This window comes from Dama dama, chromosome 19 (genome assembly GCF_033118175.1).
Source record: "Dama dama isolate Ldn47 chromosome 19, ASM3311817v1, whole genome shotgun sequence".
NCBI lineage: Eukaryota > Metazoa > Chordata > Mammalia > Artiodactyla > Cervidae > Dama > Dama dama.
Genome location: NC_083699.1, coordinates 52,541,059 through 52,562,205, shown reverse-complemented (window position 1 = coordinate 52,562,205; position 21,147 = coordinate 52,541,059). Strand labels below are relative to the sequence as shown.

The following is a 21,147-nucleotide window of genomic DNA, read 5'->3' as shown; positions in this document are numbered from 1 at the left end:
CCATAAGGATAACAGCTGATCTATCAATAGAAACCCTCCAGGCCAGAAGGGAATGGCAGGACGTACTGAAAGTAATGAAAGAGAATAACCTACAACCTAGATTACTGTATCCAGCAAGGATCTCATTCAGATATGAAGGAGAATTCAAAAGCTTTACAGATAAGCAAAAGCTGAGAGAATTCAGCACCACCAAACCAGCTCTTCAAGAAATGCTAAAGGATCTTCTCTAGACAGGAAATGCAGAAAGGTTGTACAAACGTGAACCCAAAACAACAAAGTAAATGGCAACGGGACCACACCTATCAATAATTACCCTAAATGTAAATGGGTTGAATGCCCCAACCAAAAGACAAAGATTGGCTGAATGGATACAAAAACAAGACCCCTATATATGCTGTCTACAAGAGACCCACCTCAAAACAAGAGACACATACAGACTAAAAGTGAAGGGCTGTAAAAAAATATTTCATGCAAACGGAGACCTAAAGAAAGCAGGAGTCGCAATACTCATATCAGATAAAATAGACTTTCAAATAAAGGAAGTGAAAAGAGACAAAGAAGGACACTACATAATGATCAAAGGATCAATCAAAAAAGAAGATATAACAATTATAAATATATATGCACCCAACATAGGAGCACCGCAATATGTACGGCAAACGCTAACGAGTATGAAAGAGGAAATTAATAGTAACACAATAATAGTGGGAGACTTTAATACCCCACTCACAACTATGGATAGATCAACTAAACAGAAAATTAACAAGGAAACACAAACCTTAAATGACACAATGGACCAGCTAGACCTAATTGATATCTATAGGACATTTCACCCCAAAACAATCAACTTCACCTTTTTCTCAAGTGCACACGGAACATTCTCCAGAATAGATTACATCCTGGGCCATAAATCTGGTCTTGGAAAATTCAAAAAAACTGAAATCATTCCAGTCATCTTTTCTGACCACAGTGCAGTAAGATTAGATCTCAATTACAGGGAAAAAATTGTTAAAACTTCAAACATATGGAGGCTAAATAACACGCTTCTGAATAACCAACAAATCATAGAAGAAATCAAAAAAGAAATCAAAATATGTATAGAAATGAATGAAAATGAAAACACAACAACCCAAAACCTATGGGACACTGTAAAAGCAGTGCTAAGGGGAAGGTTCATAGCATTACAGGCTTACATCAAGAAACAGGAAAAAAACCAATTAAATAACCTAACTCTACACCTAAAGCAATTAGAGAAGGAAGAAATGAAGAACCCCAGAGTTAGCAGAAGGAAAGAAATCTTAAAAATCAGGGCAGAAATAAATGCAAAAGAAACTAAAGAGACCATAGCAAAAATCAACAAAGCTAAAAGCTGGTTTTTTGAAAAAATAAACAAAATTGACAAACCATTAGCAAGACTCATTAAGAAACAAAGAGAGAAGAACCAAATTAGCAAAATTAGAAATGAAAATGGAGAGATCACAACAGACAACACTGAAATACAAAGGATCATAAGAGACTACTACCAGCAGCTCTATGCCAATAAAATGGACAACTTGGATGAAATGGACAAATTCTTAGAAAAGTATAACTTTCCAAAACTGAACCAGGAAGAAATAGAAGATCTTAACAGACCCATCACAAGCAAGGAAATCGAAACTGTCATCAAAAATCTTCCAGCAAACAAAAGCCCAGGACCAGATGGCTTCACAGCTGAATTCTACCAAAAATTTAGAGAAGAGCTAACACCTATCCTACTCAAACTCTTCCAGAAAATTGCAGAAGAAGGTAAGCTTCCAAACTCATTCTATGAGGCCACCATCACCCTAATTCCAAAACCAGACAAAGATGCCACAAAAAAAGAAAACTACAGGCCAATATCACTGATGAACATAGATGCAAAAATCCTTAACAAAATTCTAGCAAACAGAATCCAACAACATATTAAAAAAATCATACACCATGACCAAGTGGGCTTTATCCCAGGAATGCAAGGATTCTTTAATATCCGCAAATCAATCAATGTAATACACCACATTAACAAATTGAAAGATAAAAACCATATGATTATCTCAATAGATGCAGAGAAAGCCTTTGACAAAATTCAACACTCATTTATGATTAAAACTCTCCAAAAAGCAGGAATAGAAGGAACATACCTCAACATAATAAAAGCTATAGATGACAAACCCACAGCAAGCATCATCCTCAATGGTGAAAAATTGAAGGCATTTCCCCTGAAATCAGGAACAAGACAAGGGTGCCCACTCTCACCACTACTATTCAACATAGTGTTGGAAGTTTTGGCCACAGCAATCAGAGCAGAAAAAGAAGTAAAAGGAATCCAGATAGGAAAAGAAGAAGTAAAACTCTCACTGTTTGCAGATGACATGATCCTCTACATAGAAAACCCTAAAGACTCTACCAGAAAATTACTAGAGCTAATCAATGAATATAGTAAAGTTGCAGGATATAAAATTAACACACAGAAATCCCTTGCATTCCTATATACTAACAATGAAAAGACAGACAGAGAAATTAAGGAAACAATACCATTCACCACTGCAACAAAAAGAATAAAATACTTAGGAGTATATCTACCTAAAGAAACAAAGGACCTATACATAGAAAACTATAAAACACTGATGAAAGAAATCAAAGAGGACACAAACAGATGGAGAAACATACCGTGTTCATGGATTGGAAGAATTAATATTGTCAAAATGGCTATTCTACCCAAAGCAGTCTATAGATTCAATGCAATCCCTATCAAGCTACCAACGGTATTTTTCACAGAACTAGACCAAAGAATTTCACAATTTGTATGGAAATACAAAAAACCTCGAATAGCCAAAGTAATCTTGAGAAAGAAGAATGGAGCTGGAGGAATCAACCTGCCTGACTTCAGACTCTACTACAAAGCCACAGTCATCAAGACAGTATGGTACTGGCACAAAGACAGAAATATAGATCAATGGAACAGAATAGAAAGCCCAGAGATAAATCCACGAACCTATGGACACCTTATCTTTGACAAAGGAGGCAAGGATATACAATGGAAAAAAGACAACCTCTTTAACAAGTGGTGCTGGGAAAACTGGTCAACCGCTTGTAAAAGAATGAAACTAGAACACTTTCTAACACCATACACCAAAATAAACTCAAAATGGATTAAAGATCTAAATGTAAGACCAGAAACTATAAAACTCCTAGAGGAGAACATAGGCAAAACACTCTCCGACATAAATCACAGCAAGATCCTCTATGACCCACCTCCCAGAATATTGGAAATACAAGCAAAACTAAACAAATGGGACCTAATGAAACTTAAAAGCTTTTGCACTACAAAGGAAACTATAAGTAAGGTGAAAAGACAGCCCTCAGATTGGGAGAAAATAATAGCAAATGAAGAAACAGACAAAGGATTAATCTCAAAAATATACAAGCAACTCCTGAAGCTCAATTCCAGAAAAATAAATGACCCAATCAAAAAATGGGCCAAAGAACTAAACAGACATTTCTCCAAAGAAGACATACAGATGGCTAACAAACACATGAAAAGATGCTCAACATCACTCATTATTAGAGAAATGCAAATCAAAACCACAATGAGGTACCATTACACGCCAGTCAGGATGGCTGCTATCCAAAAGTCTACAAGCAATAAATGCTGGAGAGGGTGTGGAGAAAAGGGAACCCTCTTACACTGTTGGTGGGAATGCAAACTAGTCCAGCCGCTATGGAAAACAGTGTGGAGATTTCTTAAAAAACTGGAAATAGAACTGCCATATGACCCAGCAATCCCACTTCTGGGCATACACACTGAGGAAACCAGATCTGAAAGAGACACGTGCACCCCAATGTTCATCACAGCACTGTTTATAATAGCCAGGACATGGAAGCAAGCTAGATGCCCACCAGCAGATGAATGGATAAGGAAGCTGTGGTACATATACACCATGGAATATTACTCGGCCATTAAAAAGAATTCATTTGAACCAGTCCTAATGAGATGGATGAAGCTGGAGCCCCTTATACAGAGTGAAGTAAGCCAGAAAGATAAAGAACATTACAGCATACTGACACATGTATATGGAATTTAGAAAGGTGATAACGATAACCCTATATGCAGAACAGAAAAAGACACACAGAAATACAGAACAGACTTTTGAACTTTGTGGGAGAATGTGAGGGTGGGATATTTCAAAAGAACAGCATGTATACTATCTATGGTGAAACAGATCACCAGCCCAGGTGGGATGCACGAGACAAGTGCTCCGGCCTGGTGCACTGGGAAGACCCAGAGGAATCGGGTGGAGAGGGAGGTGGGAGGGGGGATCGGGATTGGGAATACATGTAAATCCATGGCTGATTCATATCAATATATGACAAAACCCACTGGAAAAATAAAAATAAAAATAATTAAAAAAAAGAAAAAAAAAAAAAAAAAGAAAAGAAAAAAAACCAGAAGACTGACTAGACCTATATCTATTTAAGAAATTGAATTCATAATGGAAAACAAAAATCATAAAGAGAACATGGTCTATTACTATTAAGACCCTGGAACGCAGCCAGAAATAAAGGCAGAATTTCTCTGATGGGAAATATTCTCAATCCAGGGCACATAAAACAAATATCCTTTTCTCCCCACTGAAATAAATTTGTGAAATTTAATAAATTATAAACTATTAAAGAAATAAATAACCATGATGGAAAATAGATTAGTTGAATAGAAAAATTGGCATCCCCAAGAGTTGCAAATAGTACGACAATGTGAAAGAAACTATAAAATGAGTATTTTAAAAATAACTAAAGCACTTACAGAAGGGGAAAAATATAATGAAAGCAATATGAGATTAAGGAAAAGAAATCAGCAGATTTGCAATAGAATCAAAGGGAACTAGTACAAATGAAAAATAAATGAAATAAAGTTGAAAAATTAGTGGGTGGCTTAAACGATAGTTAAATACAGCTGAAGGAAGAGTTAGAGAACTTAACATAGATCCAAGGGAATTACCCAGAATGCAACACAGGAAGATAAAGAGATGAAAGTAGAGAACAGAAATTAAGAGACATCAAGAACACAACTTATGGGGGGGGGGGGCAGTCTCAAGATGGCAGAGGAATAGGGCGGGTAGGCCACTTTCTGCCCCCCAAATTCATCAAAGGATCATTTTAATGCTGAGCAACTTCCACAAAACAACTTCTGAATGCTGACAGAGGTCACCAGGCACCCAGAAAGGTAGCCCATTCTCTTTAAAAGGAGGTAAGACAAAATATAAAAGGCAAAAAGAGAGACAAAAGAGTTAGGGATGGAGACCTGTCCTGGGGAGGGAGTAGTGAAGGAGGAGAAGTTTCCAAACAGTAGGACACCTTCTCACAGGTGGGTCTGTGGGGGGTTTTGGAATCTCAGAGGGCAACATAACTGGGGAAAGAAAAACACAGCCCACAGAATAGGCACCTAACCCTGCCAGCAGAGAAGTAGCCCAGACACTCACATCTACCACCAGCGAGCAGGCGCTGGACAGGGAGGTGCCGGCAGCATCCTCGGGCCTTAGAGTAAGGACTGGGCCTGAATGCCCTGAGGGCAATCTGAAGGAGCTAAAGTGAGATAGCAACTCAAACTGTGGGATTGCCAGAGAGGAAAAAAAAGAGAGAGAATGAGAGAACTTTCCTGCAAAAGGTTCTAACTAGTAGCCTGGCCCACTCACAGAACGAAGGATTGAGCAAATACCAAAGGAGAGCTAGCTGGCTGCATACAGACCCCTCGCTGCCCACACTCCCACCGGAGGCAGAGCAGCAGATGTGTGACAATCAGAGCTGGAAGGCAAGGGGCTGCTCCAATCTTGGCCCCAGGGACCAGCATCCTCCACCAAACTGTGAGCAGGCTCCCAGTTACTAACCATGTCTTCCTGGATAGTTGACATCTGCCAGGAGGGTGACAGCCTGAGATCAGCTCCCCAGAGGAGACATGCAGCACACCTGAGACAGTGCTCTTGCAGCACACCTTGGAAGCCGAGCACCCAGGACCAGGGAGGTGATTAAGATGCACGGTCCACCTTGGACAGTGTGCTCGCCAAGCACCTGGTCTTCCGAGCTGCTCGGACCAGGAAAAGGCACAAAACTTTGCATGCCCCCGAGTCTGTGCCCCTGCAGAGTACCTGAGAACCTGAACCTAAGTGTCTTAGAGCTGGGAAGTGCACAAAACCCAGGGCCTGCTTTGGACAGTGCCCTGCAGGGCACCCTGCAGCGTGAGCAGTGTAGACCCAGAAAGCACAGGCCGCTGTGAGCTGGGGCAAACCCAGTGTGGTCCATACACTGCAAGCACTCTCCCCACACACCAGCAATATTTGTTTGCAGTTTTCCTCCCTCCCCACAACACAACTGAACAAGTGAACCTAAATAAGAGACCACCTTCACCCCCTTGTGTCAGGGTGGAAATTAGACACTGAAGAGACTTGCAAACAGAGGAAGCCAACATAAACAAAGAAGAGGGAACCGCTCTGGAAGTGACAGATGCAAGAGATTAAAACCCTGTCGTTAACACTGATTAAGCATTGGAGGGGGCCTATAGACCTTGAGAACAAGTACAAGCTGGAACAAGGAACTATATGAAACTGAACTGGCCCCACACTGCCCACAACAGCTCCAGAGAAATTCCTAGATATATTTTTACTATTATCACTTTTTAATTTTTTTAAATTTAAGTTCTTTATTACTCCTTTAATTTTCATTTTTATAATCTACTATTACCTTGCAAAAAACAGACCCTATTTTTAAAGCAAATTTCATAATATATTTTTAATAATTTTTATGATTGATTTTGTTTTTTATTTTTAATATTGTATTGTTGAGAGTCTAACCTCTACTCTAGATTTTTAATCTTTGATTTTTGGTATTTGTTATCAATTTTATACCTTTAAGAATCCAATCTTCAGTATCCATTTTCACTTAGGGGTGTGATTACTGGCTTGATTGTTCTCTCCCCTTTTGACCCTCCCTTTTCTCTCCCAGGTCACCTCTATTGCCTCCCTCCCTCTTCTCTTCTCTTCTTAACTCTGTGAATCTCTCTGGGTGTTCCAGGCTGTGGAGAACACATAGGGAACTGATTATTAGCTAGACTGGTCTCTCCCCTTTTGACTGCCCCCTCTTCTCCTCCTCAGTTCAGTTCAGTTCAGTCGCTCAGTTGTGTCCGACTCTTTGCGACCCCATGAATTGCAGCACACCAGCTAGTCACCTCTATCTCCCTCCTCTCTCTTCTCTTCTCTATGGAACTCTGTGAATCTTTCTGGGTGTTCCAGACTGTGGAGAGCACATAGAGAATTGATTACTGACTAGATTGCTCTCTCCCATTTTGACTCGCCCTCTTCTCCTCCTGGTCACCTCTGTCTCCCTCCTCTGTCTTCTCTTCTCTATGTAACTCTGTGAACCTCTCTGGGTGTCCCTTGCTGTGGAGAACTGTTTCACCATTAATCTAGGTGTTTTATCATCTGTGCTGTATGGATAGAGAAGTCTTGAGGCTGAGAATAAGAACAAGATTGAAAGCCAGAGGCAGGAGGCTTAAATCCAAAACTTGAGAACATCAGACAACTCCTGATTCCAGGGAACGTTAAAAGAGAAGAGCTCATCCCAAAGCCTCCATACCTACACCAAAACCAAGCTCCACCCAAGAGCCAACAAGTTCCAGAGCAAGACATACCATGCTACTTCTCTAGCAAAGCAGGAATGCAGCCCTGAGCATTAAAAGAAGAGCTGCCCAAAGCCATACCAAATACATAGACACCCCAAAGTTCACTACTAGACACTTTATTGCATTCCAGAGAGAAGAGATCCAGCTCCACCCACCAGAACACAGACACAAGCTTCCCTAAACAGGAAACCTTGACAAGACACTAGTCCAACCCCACCCACAGGGAGCAACTTCCACAATAAAGAGGAACCACAAACTTCTAGCCTACAGAAAGGGCACCCCAAACATAGCAATCTAAACAAAATGAAAAGGCAGAGAAATAGTCAGCAGGTAAAGAAACATGAAAAACGACCACCAAACAAACAAAAGGGGAGGAGATAGGGAGTCTACCTGAAAAAGAATTCAGAATAATGATAGTAAAGATGATCCAAAATCTTTGAAAACAAAATGGAGTTACAGATAAATAGATTAGAGACAAGAATTGAGAAGATGCAAAAAATGTTTAACAAGGACCCAGAAGAAATAAAGAAGAGTAAGTCAATGAATGATGCAACAACTGAGATCAAAAGCACTCTGGAGGGAACCAACAGTAGAATAAGTGAGGCAGAAGATAGGATAAGTGAGGTGGAAGATAGAATGGTGGAAATAAATGAAGCAGAAAGGAAAAAAGAAAAAAGAATGAAGAGAAATGAGGACAACCTCAGAGACCTCTGGGACCATGTTAAATGCCCCAACATTCAACTCTAGGAGTCCCAGAAGAAGAAGACAGAAAGAAAGGACATGAATAAATACTTGAGATAATAGTTGAAAACGTCCCTAAAATGGGGGGAGGAAATAGCCACCCAAGTCCAAGAAACCCAGAGTCCCAAGCAGGATAAACCGAAGGTGAAACAGCCCAAGACACATAAAAATCAAACTAACGAAGATCAAATGCAAAGAGCAAATATTAAAAGCAGCAAGAGAAAAGCAACAAATAACACACAGGGGGATCCCCATAAGGATAACAGCTGATCTTTCAATAGAAATTCTTCAGGCCAGAAGGGATTGGCAGGACATACTTAAAGTGATGAAAGAGAAAAACCTACAACCCAGATTACTATACCCAGCAAGGATCTCATTCAAATATGAAAGAGAAATCAAAAGCTTTACAGACAAGCAAAAGCTGAGAGAATGCAGCACCACCAACCACCTCTTCAACAAATGCTAAAGGATTTTCTCTAGACAGGAAACCCAGAAAAGGTTTATAAACTCGAACCCAAAACAACAAAGTAAATGGCAACGGGATCATACTTATCAATAATTACCTTAAATGTAAATGGGTTGAATGCCCCAACCAAAAGACAAAGACTGGTTGAATGGATAAAAAAACGAGACCCCTATATATACTGTTTACAACATACCTGCCTCAAACCAAGAGATACAAACAGACTGAAAGTAAAGGGCTGGAAAAAGATACTTCATGTAAATGGAGACCAAAAGAAAACAGTACTAATACTCATATAAGATAAAACAGACTTTGAAATAAAGGTCATGAAAAGAGACAAAGAAGGATACTACATAATGATCAAAGGATCAATCCAAGAAGAAGATAAAACAATTATAAATATATTTGCACCCAACATAGGAGCACCTCAATATGTAAGACAAATACCAACAAGTATGAAAGGGGAAACTAACAGTAACACAATAATAGTGGGAGACTTTAATACCGCACTTACACCTATGGATAGATCAACCAAACAGAAAATTAGCAAGAAAACACAAACTTTAAATGATACAATGGACCATTTAGACCTAATTTACATGTATAGGACATTTCACCCCAAAACAGTGAATTTCACTTTTTTCTCCACTGCACATGGAACATTCTCCAGGATAGATCATACCCTGGGCCATAAATCTAACCTTGGTAAATTTAAAAAAATTGAAATAATTTCAAGCGTCTTTTCTGTTCACAAAGCAGTAAGATTAGATTTAGTAAGATTTAGGAAAAAAAACTATTAAAAATACAAACATATGGAGGCTAAATAACACACTTCTGAATAACCAACAAATCATGGAAGAAATAAAAAAGGAAATAAAAATATTCATAAAAACGAATGAAAAAGAAAACATGACAACCTAAAACCTATGGGTTTCAATAAAAGCAGTGCTAAGGGGAGGGTTCATAGCATTACAAGCTTACCTCAAGAAGCAAGAAAAAAATCAAATAAATAACCTAACTTTACACTTAAAGCAACTAGAAAAAGAAGAAATGAAGAATCCCAGGATTAGTAGAAGGAAAGAAATCATAAAAATTAGGGCAGAAATAAATGAAAAAGAAACAAAGCAAACTATAGCAAAAATCAACAAAACTAAAAGCTGGTTCTTTGAGAAGATACATAAAATAGGCAAACCATTAGCCAGACTCATCAAGAAAAAAAGGGAGAAGAATCAAATCAACAAAATTAGAAATGAAAATGGAGAAATCACAACAGACAACACAGAAGTACAAAGGATGATAAAAGACTACTATCAGCAACTATATGCCAATAAAATGGACAACTTGGAAGAAATGGACAAATTTTAGAAGAGTAAAACCTTCCAAAACTGAACCAGGGAGAAATAGAAAATCTTAACAGACCCATCACAAGCATGGAAATAGAAACTGTAATCAAAAATCTTCCAACAAACAAAAGCCCAGGACCATATGGCTTCACAGGTGAATTCTACCAAAAATTTAGAGAAGAGCTAACACCTACCCTACTTCAGTTCAGTTCAGATGCTCAGTTATGTTTGACTCTTTGAGACCCCATGAATCACAGCATGCCAGGCCTCCCTGTCCATCATCAACTCCCAGAGTTAACTCAAACTCATGCCCATCAAGTCAGTGATGCCATCAAGCCATCTCATCCTCTGTCATCCCCTTCTCCTCCTGCCCCCAATCCCTCACAGCATCAGGGTCTTTTCCAACGAGTCAACTCTTCGCATGAGGTGGCCAAAATATTGGAGTTTCAGCTTCAGCATCAGTCCTTCCAGTGAACACCGAGGACTGATCTCCTTTAGGATGGACTGATTGGATCTCCTTGAAGTCTAAGGGACTCTCAAGAGTCTTCTCCAACACCACAGTTCAAAAGCATCAATTTTTTGGCACTCAGCTTTATTCACAGTCCAACTCTCACATCCATACATGACCACTGGAAAAACCATAGCCTTGACTAGACGAACCTTTGTTGACAAAGTAATGTCTCTGCTTTTTAATATGCTGTCTAGGTTGGTCATAACTTTCCTTCCAAGGAGTAAGCGTCTTTTAATTTCATGGCTGCAGTCACCATCTGCAGTGATTTTGGAGCCCCCCAAAATACAGTCTGACACTGTTTCCACTGTCTCACCATCTATTTCCCATGAGGTGATGGGACCAGATGCCATGATCTTAGTTTTGGAAAAGAAGTAAAACTCTCACTGTTTGCAGACGACATGATCCTCTAAATAGAAAACCCTAAAGACACTACCAGAAAATTACTAGAGCTAATCAATGAATATAGTAGAGTTGCAGGATATAAAATTAATACACAGAAATCCTTTGCATTCCCATACACTCACGAACAATGAGAAAACAGAAAGAGAAATTAGGGAAACAATCCCATTCATCATTGTGATGAAAAGAATAAAATACCCTGGAATAAATCTATCTACAGAAACAAAAGACCTATATATAAAAAACTATAAAACATTGATGAAAGAAATCAAAGATGACACAAATAGATAGAGAAATATACCATGTTCATGGATTGGAAGAATCAATGTAGTGAAAACGAGTATACTACCCAAAGCAATCTATAGATTCAATGCACTCACTATAAAGCTACCAATGGTATTTTTCGCAGAACTAGAATAAATAATTTCACAATTTGTATGGAAACACAAAAAACCTCAAATAGCAAAAGCAATCTTGAGAAAGAAGAATGGAACTGGAGGAATCAATCTGCCTGACTTCAGACCATACTACACAGCTACAGTCATCAAGACAGTATGATACTGGCACAAAGACAGAAATATAGATCAATGGAACAAAATAAAGAGCCCAGAGATAAAGCCACACATCTATGGGCACCTTATCTTTGACAAAGGAGGCAAAAATATACAACGGAGAAAAGACAATCTCTTTAACAAGTGGTGCTGGGAAAATTGGCCAACCACCTGTGAAAGAATGAAACTAGAATGCTTTCTAACACCATACACAAAAATAAACTCAAAATGGATTAAAGATCTAAATGTAAGACCAGAAATGATAAAACTCCTAGAGAGAAACATAGACAAAACACTCTCTGACATAAATCACAGCAGGATTCTCTATGACCCACCTCCATGTGTAATGGAAATAAAAGCAAAAATAAACAAATGGGACCTAATTAAACTTAAAAGTTTTTCACAATGAAGGAAACTATAAGCAAGGTGAAAAGACAGCCTTCAGAGTGGGAGAAAATAATAGCAAAAGAAACAACTGAAAAAGAATTAATCTCAAAAATATGCAAAGAGCTCATGCAGCTCAATACCAGAAAAATAAACAACCTAATCAAAAAGTGGGCCAAAGAACTAAATAGACATTTCTCCAAAGAAAACATACAGATGGCTAACAAACACATGAAAAGATGCTCAACATCATTCATTATCAGAGAAATGCAAATCAAAACCACAATGACGTAGCATCTCACACTGGTCAGAATGGCTGCTATCAAAAATTCTACAAAGAATAGATGCTGGAAAAAGTTTGGAGAAAAGGGAACCCATTTACACTGTTGGTGGGAATGCAAACCAGTATAGCCACGATGGAGAACAATGTGGGGATTCCTTAAAAAACTGAAAATAGAACTGCCATACAACCCAGCAATCCCACTGCTGATCATACACACTGAGGAAACCAGAATTGAAAGAGACATGTGTACCCCAACGTTCATTGCAGCACTGTTTACAATAGCTAGGACATGGAAGCAACCTAAATGTCTGTCGGCAGATGAATAGGTAAGAAAGCTGTGATACATATACACAATGGAATACTCAGCCTTTAAAAAGAATGCATTTGAATCTGTTCTAATGAGGTGGATGAAACTGGAGCCTATTATACACAGTGGAGTAAGTCAGAAAGAAAAACACCAATATAGTATATTAATGCATATATATGGAATTTAGAAAGATGGTAACAACAACCCTATATGTGAGACAGCAAGAGACACAAATATAAAGAACAGACTTTTGGACTCTGGGAGAAGGTAAGGGTGGGATGATTTGAGAGAAGAGCATTGAAACATGTATATTACCATATGTGAAACAGATCACCAGTGCAAGTTCAATCCTCAAAACAGGGGACTCAAAGTCAGTGCACTGGGACAACCCAGAAGGAAGGGATAGGGAGGGAGGTGGGAGGGATGTTCAGGATGGGGGACACATGTACACCCATGGCTGATTCATGTCAATGTATGGCAAAAACCACCACAGTATTGTAAAGTTATTAGTCTCCAATTAAAATAAATAAATTAATTAAAAAAAATTTTTTAAAAAGAACACAACCTATCAAAACATTTTGAATGCAGTGAAAGCAGTGCTCAGGGGAAACAATACATACATTAGAAAATAAAAAAGATCTAAAAATCATTAATGTAAGTTTCCACCTTAGGAAACTAAAAAAAGAAGAACAAATTAAATCAAAAGTAAGCAGAAAAAAGAAACAAGAATTAGAACAAAAAATCAGTGAAATTAAAAACAAGAAGCCAATAGAGAAAATCAAGAAAACCTAAAGCTTACTTGAAAAGATCTATAACATAGATAAGCCTCTAGTCAGGCTAACTAAGAAAAAAAGAGAGAACATAAATTATTCATACCAGAAATGAAAGAGGTTACATCACAACAGATTCCAAGGAAGTTAAAACAATAATAAAATAATACTATGAACAACTTTATGCCCACAAATTTGATAACCTACATGAAATGGACCAGTTCCTTGAAAGCTACATCTGCCAAAACTTACACAAACAGAAACAGATGATCTGAATAGGCTTGTATTTACTAAGTCCACAGTTTGGCAGTTTCTTACAAAATTTAACAAACTCTTGTCATAGGATCCAGTGTTTGTACTTCTCGGTATTTACCCTAAGGAGTGGAAAATGTGTATCTACACAAAAACCTGTGCACAGAAGTTTTAAGCAGGTTTATTCATAACTGCCAAAACTTAGAAGCAATTAAGATGTGTTTCAGTAGGTAAATGGGTAAAATCCAGACAAAGTCTGGATGTGGTCCATCCAGACAAAGGAATAATATTCAGAACTAAAAAGAAATTAGCTATCAAACTATGAAAAGACATGGAGGAAACTTAAATGCATATTACTTAGTGAAAGAAGCCAATCTAGAGATGTTACGTGGTATGTGATTCCAACCATATAATATCCTGTGGAAGGCAAAACTATGGCAACAGTATCAGCGGTTGCTGCGAAGTGAGGCCAATGAACAGGCAGAGCACAGAGGAGTTTCAGGGCACTGAAAATACTTTGCATGACAATATAATGACAGATATATGTCACTATACTTTTGTCCAAGCCCATAGAATGTACACCACCAAGAGTGAACCCTAAAGTAAACTATGGAATTTGAATGATTTTGATATATCAATGTAGAATCATCCTTGACTAAAAAAAAAAAAAAATTCTGATCAATAGTGATAACGGGGGAGGCTATGCATGTGTAGGGGCAGAAGTGTATTAAAAAATCTATGTACTTTTCTCTCAATTTTGTCATAAATATAAAATTGACATAAAGTTTTTTTTTTAGTGTGTATGAGAGAGAAGAGATTGAAAAGTTCTAATACACATCTGAGTTCCAGAAGAAAGAATAGAAGAAAAGAGAGGAGAGGCACTATCCAAAGAGAAAATGTCATATTGAAAGTTATCTCTCAGGTTGAAGGGGAGCAGTGAGTCTCATGTAGAATAATAAAAATAGATCTAACACCTGGACATAGACTGATGGTATTTCAGGATATCAGAGACAAAGGGAAAATTTTTCATGAGACCAAAAAAAAAAAAAAAAATTTAAGAGATGAGACATGTTACCTACAAAAGAATGTTGATTAGACAAACCCAAGAGAAAAGCCAGAGATAATGAAATAGTATCTTTAACATGATGAAGGGAAAATAACAACAAAAAATGGATCAAAATAAATATTTTTTTTCAGACAAAATCTGAGAGTTCTTTCATAAGCTGTCACTGAAAGAATTATCAAAGGACATACTCTAGCAAGAAGGATATAGAGGAAGCAAGGAGGAAACAATGAGCTATAATAAACAATGATGAGGTAGGAAGTTGGTAAACACATTGGTCAGTTTAAATAAGCATTCACCTAGTAATAATAATGATGAATTTGGGGGGGGGGGGTTTAAAAACAAACAGATGGAACCAATATACTGGATTACAATTATCCAGTTTTTACAAAGACTTTAGAATGTAGAAGAAATGTAATTAAATTATTCTATGTTTCCTGTATTACTCATGAAGAAATAGTGACTAATTTTAAGTCACAGATACATATTAATAATTAGGAATAACTTCTTAAAATGAAGGAGTATAATATCTTATTTTTAATCCATTAAATGGGAAAGGGAACTAAAAAATTGACCAATGATGTAGAAAGTGATGAAGGAAGGACTTCACTGGCAGTCCAGTGATTAAGACTCCATGTTTCTACTACAGGGGGCATGGTTCAATCCTGGGTCCAGGAATTAAGATCATGCATGTCACGTGGCATGGCCAAAGGACATGAAAGCAATAAAGGAGAAAGAAGCAAGCACAGGCTTAGATTTTAAAAATAAATAATGTAGTGGGGAACTGGGTCATGGAACTAAAGGGAGTTGATGATGGCTGTTGGAAGCTGAAGTCTGAGCAGTCAGGTTGAAGTGCAGGGTCCTTGCCTTTCTGAGATGTGTGTTTCTCCACTTCTCCTTTGTAATCAAAACCAACTGCTGACTACAGAGAAAAGGAGAGAGAATCAATTAGAGTCAGAGTTAATGTTTCCCCTTCCCTCACAAACCCTTAACACCTAACTCAGCCCAGGAGTTAGTTATAGGGGCTCAAAGCTGAGTATGGGAGTACAATGTAGAAACAAATAGTACCCTGATAGGCAGCATGCTACAGAGCAATGACCATGGGCTCTGCACACAGATAGATCTAGATCCAAACCCCAACCTCATGTCCCTTTTTATAATTGTGTAACTTCAGGTACATCCTTTAATAGTCCTGAACCTCAGGTTCTTCAAACATGAAATAAAAATAGGTATATCTGTCTTACTAACTCAACTGTAAAATGATTCCAGTATATTTGGGATATTGTGAGGACTAAATGGAAAAAAATATAGAGAGTGTAGGTCACTCATTAAGTTAGTGTTTTTCTTTCTAACTCTTACTAAACTAAAATGAGACAGTAGCTAGAAAAGTGCCTTGTAAACTATAAAGTACTGTGCACATGTTAAGAGATGTCATCCTATACTGACTGATTATACTACACCTCTTCTCTTTTCTTACACAGCAGCACAAACCCAGAGATGTGGATTTTGTTGGATAAGAGGCAGCCAGGAGAGTCTGGATCCTAGCTGTTTTGGGACTGGATATCTTGGCAAATACCTAACATAGCTGTATCACCATATAGCTTAATAATTATGAGTCTCTAAGCAAGTCTATATATTGCATTTTAAAAGCTATTAGTATGTATTCTTTCTTGATTTACAAGACACACTGGCTGTTAAGGTGATTCAGTTTGTGGCTGGTGAGGCAGAAGATGAAATAAAGAACAATGAAAAAGTAAGCAGAGGCAGGAGGGGGGCCAAGATGAAAGGGAAATTCCACCCTGATTAGAGAAGAACATTACAAGCTCCATATTTCCATTACTGCTTTTAAACATTATCCTCTATGGTTCTCCTTTACATTACAGTATGTTTTTAATTTTTCTTTTATTTTTTTAACTACCTACAATTCAAATAACATTCTAACACTTAGCTTTAAGGATTCAGGCCACTTATTAACAACTGCAGGTTAAACAAAATTAAAAATCTCAGGTAGCAGTGAAGACAGCCTCTCTGTGTGCTGCTGCGGGGCAGACACACTATTTTGTACCATAAAAAATGAGCTCAAAGAAACTGAGCTACTAAGGTATGAAAATGAGAACATGAATGAGTCATCAGTCTTACTCTCCTGACCACTCTGTCATCTGTACTCATACTGTCCTTTCTTTTTCTCTCTCTTCAAAACTACTCTTTGTACAAAGGGCTCTTTGTACAAAGAAGTCCTTAAAAGCACCTGGACTGTAGCGAGTTGGTGCTAGATGCTGTGAAAACTAACCTTTACATTCTAAAAGTATTGTAACCTTAATTAGTTGTTTTACTTGATTATTTGCTACCATTATAATAATATTTCAGCTGATATTTCTGTTTTCCTGAAAGGCATAAATATTTATAAGACTTTTCTATTAGGCCAAAGGAGGAGCTCTGGAATTTCCTCTTTTCTTTTCATGCACACAGGATTGATAAAACCAATGGCTTAGGGATTCCTTATTCAGAGTTTGAGAGTCTTTGTCTCCTTTAAATGAACACCTTTTAGCTCAGGATGTGGCCTCCAACAGTGGCACCAAAGAACTTGCTGAGGTAGTTGTGTGGGAGCCAGTCTCATGATGGACCCTCCTTGAGACCACTGCCCCATTTTTCCACAGGAGAAGCACAGGCCTACATTCAAGGTATTGTTGGTAAGTCCCACATGATCTGAGTTGGATGGCGCAGGGAGAGAGCGTTGTCACTTACCTTGTCTGCCCTGTCCTTCTCAACTCCATATTTGCCCCCAAAACCTCTGGCAGCATCAGTCTGAGAAGAGTGCTTCTCCACCTCAGCAACATACTCATGGCCCACAGCACTCTGAGAAAAATCAAGATGGGAATGAGTAAGTAGATAAAAAATGACCAAAAGAAAAATAAAATGATGCAGAGATAGGACAGGATGTAAGAATACAAGAAATTCCATTCTGGGTCATACTGATAACCTATGTTGATATATACTATATATATACTATACTGATAACCTAACAGTAGTGCCAAGGAACATGTAATGGGAGAGCAAGGTAACTTTTTCTGGAGTCTTGCACATTCTGATTCTTCTTTCATACCACTAGGAACTCATCCTTTAGGAAACTCACATAAGATGGGTTGGGAACCAGTAGGATAGAGACTGCATCAACAGAGCGGTGTTTAAACCAGAAACAAAAGAGGGTGAAACAAGGCCTTTGTGTATCAAAAGAGGAATGAGGGTAATTACCGAGGGGAGACCTAAGGGGACTGACAAGAGGCCATAGCCAGGCTGAACATTTCTCTAACACAACCAAGTGCATTTGTTTTGGATCTTTGTTCCTGTAAGACCATCAAAGTTCTGAAGTGCCACATGAGCCCTGATATTAAGTGACTGACTCTTCATACCAAATGGGGCTGGTAGACAGTACCATGAGTAGTCATGACATAAAATTTAATTTTTAAAACACCCTCTTCCACTTTTTCCTCCTACAATTTTCTATTTGGTTTTGAAAGGTATGTCCCTTTCAATGTTTTGATATGGATGCTTTAATAAATAAACTTGGAATTGAATAATACTTCAAACCAAATGGGCTTCCCTGGTGGCTCAGATGGTAAAGAATCTGCCTGCAATGCAAGAGACCCAGGTTAAATCCCTGGGTCGGGAAGATCCCCTGGAGAAGGAAATGGAAAACCACAACAGTATTCAAACCAAACAGTGATACCTTACTGAGTCTCAACTAAGAAGAAATTAGAAAGCTCCCTCTTCCTCCTGCATTTCCAATTCCATGCTGGCATAAATATAGACAGTGATGTGAAACACTGCCCTATATGAGCTCCTGAGAGCTCACTTTGCAGTATTTTTGGGTCTGCGTAGGTCAACTTTGCTTGCTGAATTCAAGAATAAATGACTGCTTATCTACATTTCTTTTCCCTAGGAATTCTGTAGGAGAATACAAAGTCTAGACTGCATTTTACACAATGACCAAACAAAACACTTCTTGAGGGTGGACTAAAGGTTTTCATTAAATTGTTTTTTCTCTGTGGAGATTAAACATTTTTTAATTATAGGAATATATCTCTATTTTTGAGGTTAGGAAAATCAATGGGAAAATATGATTCACCATATAAACTTTCTTGTATCATACTTTCATAGTATCTAACGGATAAAGGAAAGATAATATTATATTCAAGGGCATCTAATAGATAAATCCCCATCAATATTTTTCACACCTATGTGCAAATCATAAGTGATGTATAAAATGTGTAAAAAAACAACCCCACTAAATATACAGCAAACAGTAAAAGAAGTTGTAGCAAAGACATAATACACATACATTTAAAAGCAGTAAATGATTTTAAAACCTGTTTTCCCCTTCTGTATGTGTGTTCTGTGTCTCTTCAGTCTAGGAATTACAGTGTAGCTGAGCCTACATTAGGCCAGTTCTTCTAAATTCTTGGCTCCCATTTTCTGCCATCTACATATTGTGTTGAAATCAGGGGGAAAATTATACAAATAATATGTGGACATTCTATTTTAATATTTATTTTGTCTGTACCAGGTGTTAGTCATGGTATGCAGGATCTTTAGCTGTGGCATGTGGGATCTAGTTCCCTGACTAGGGATCGAACTCGGGCCCTCTGCATTGGGAACTCGAGATCTTAACCACTGGATCACCAGGGAAGTCCCTGGACATTCAATTTTAAAACCAAATGGATGTTTTACTTTTGAGTAAGTTTTAACCATAAAATAAACAAATTAATTGATTTACCTTTTTTTTTTTTTTTTTTTTTAAAGCAAATACCCCTTTCAATTCACCTTGTCCATTCGGTCTTTTTCCACTCCAAACCGACCTCCATAGCCATGAGATGCTTTGGGCCCTGACTCCATCTCTTTCTTCTTGAGAATATCATGCTCCTCTGATACTTTGTTCCTCAGCAGGTGGATGCTGGAAGCAAACACATCACAGAGACTTGTCTAGCACAGAGAAGTCAGTGAACCCTCCTTGCCAGAAAAATAGTAATTTTGCAGTGTGTTCTGTTCATTTTTAGCAATAGTCCCAAACAATCCCAAATAACCTGTGCTGGGTCTGGGAGTAAGGGATTAGTGTGGCCGGCGTATATAGCCTGATACAAACTCTTCATCAAGCAATAGTATCCTCTAGTCTGTCATTTTGTTCACTAAATAACCTTCTGATATTTAGACTCATGTTCCTAAATGTTAGAGGCCAGTAATTGAAAAGTTATTTTCCTCTCTGAATGGATTTGCTGTCTAACAATTAGGTGTTCTACCTCAAGAAGCACAAAAAGATTCATATACCCTTTACCCACACATTCTAGTCCTAGAAGTCTATCCCAAGGAAATAATTTTAACTGTGGCAAAGCATAGTGTCTAACAATATTCACTGAAACATTATATTTAATAATAAGAACCAAGAAACAATTTATGTGGAAAAAATTGGGGAATAGTTAAGTAAATTGCACATTACTTCCCCCCGCCCCAATTATTTTTATTAGTTGGAGGCTAAGTACTTTACAATATTGTAGTGGTTTTTGCCATACATTGACATGAATCAGCCATGGATTTACATGTGTTCCCCATCCTGATCCCCCCCACCACCTCCCTCCTCATCCCATCCCTTTGGGTCTTCCCAGTGCACCAGCCCTGAGCACTTGTCTCATGCATCCAACCTGGGCTGGCGATCTGTTTCACACTTGATAATATACATGTTTCAATGCTATTCTCTCAGATCATCCCACCCTCGCCTTCTCCCATAGAGTCCAAAAGTCTGTTCTATACATTTGTATCTCTTTTTCTGTCTTGCATATACGGTTATCATTACCATCTTTCTAAATTCCATATATATGCATTAGTATACTGTATTGGTGTTTATCTTTCTGGCTTACTACACTCTGTATAATGGGCTCCAGTTTTATCCATCTCATTAGAACTGATTCAAATGTATTCTTTTTAATGGCTGAGTAATATTCCATTGTGTATATATACCACAGCTTTCTTATCCATTTGTCTGCTGATGGGCATCTAGGTTGCTTCCATGTCCTGGCTATTATAAACAGTGTTGCAATGAACATTGGGCTACACCTGTCTCTTTCAGATCTAAAAATGTGGAATGCTTCACGAATTTGTGTGTCATCCTTGTGCAGGGGCCATGCTAATCTTCTCTGTATCATTCCAATTTTAGTATATGTGCTGCCAAAGCGAGCACTGCACATTACTTTTTAATGGCACATGAGGAAGTTATTAAAGACATTGAGTAGGAAAAATACATCATTGAGGAATTTATCTACACATTAAGTATTTTATGTCTCTTCTTGTCAAAAATGAATGCCCTTCACACTGCCCCTAAATCTGCTTATTCCCAAGACAACT

The 21,147-nt window shown here is 38.0% G+C and overlaps 1 protein-coding gene and 1 non-coding gene across 2 annotated transcripts in view; both read right to left on the bottom strand.

The window, feature by feature from the left end:
• The window catches only part of HCLS1 (hematopoietic cell-specific Lyn substrate 1), a 40,222-nt gene that overhangs the window by 9,933 nt on the left and 9,142 nt on the right, over positions 1-21,147 (bottom strand). Inside the window, exons 4-6 of the mRNA XM_061167062.1 lie at positions 19,576-19,705; positions 17,500-17,610; positions 15,622-15,676 (exon numbers count right to left, since the gene is read on the bottom strand). Coding sequence (XP_061023045.1) covers positions 15,622-15,676; positions 17,500-17,610; positions 19,576-19,705 — 296 coding nt within the window. The remainder of the gene's footprint in view (positions 1-15,621; positions 15,677-17,499; positions 17,611-19,575; positions 19,706-21,147) is intronic.
• LOC133074351 (U6 spliceosomal RNA) lies at positions 20,877-20,983 on the bottom strand. Its single transcript, XR_009697185.1, has one exon. It is a non-coding gene; the product is annotated as a U6 spliceosomal RNA (small nuclear RNA).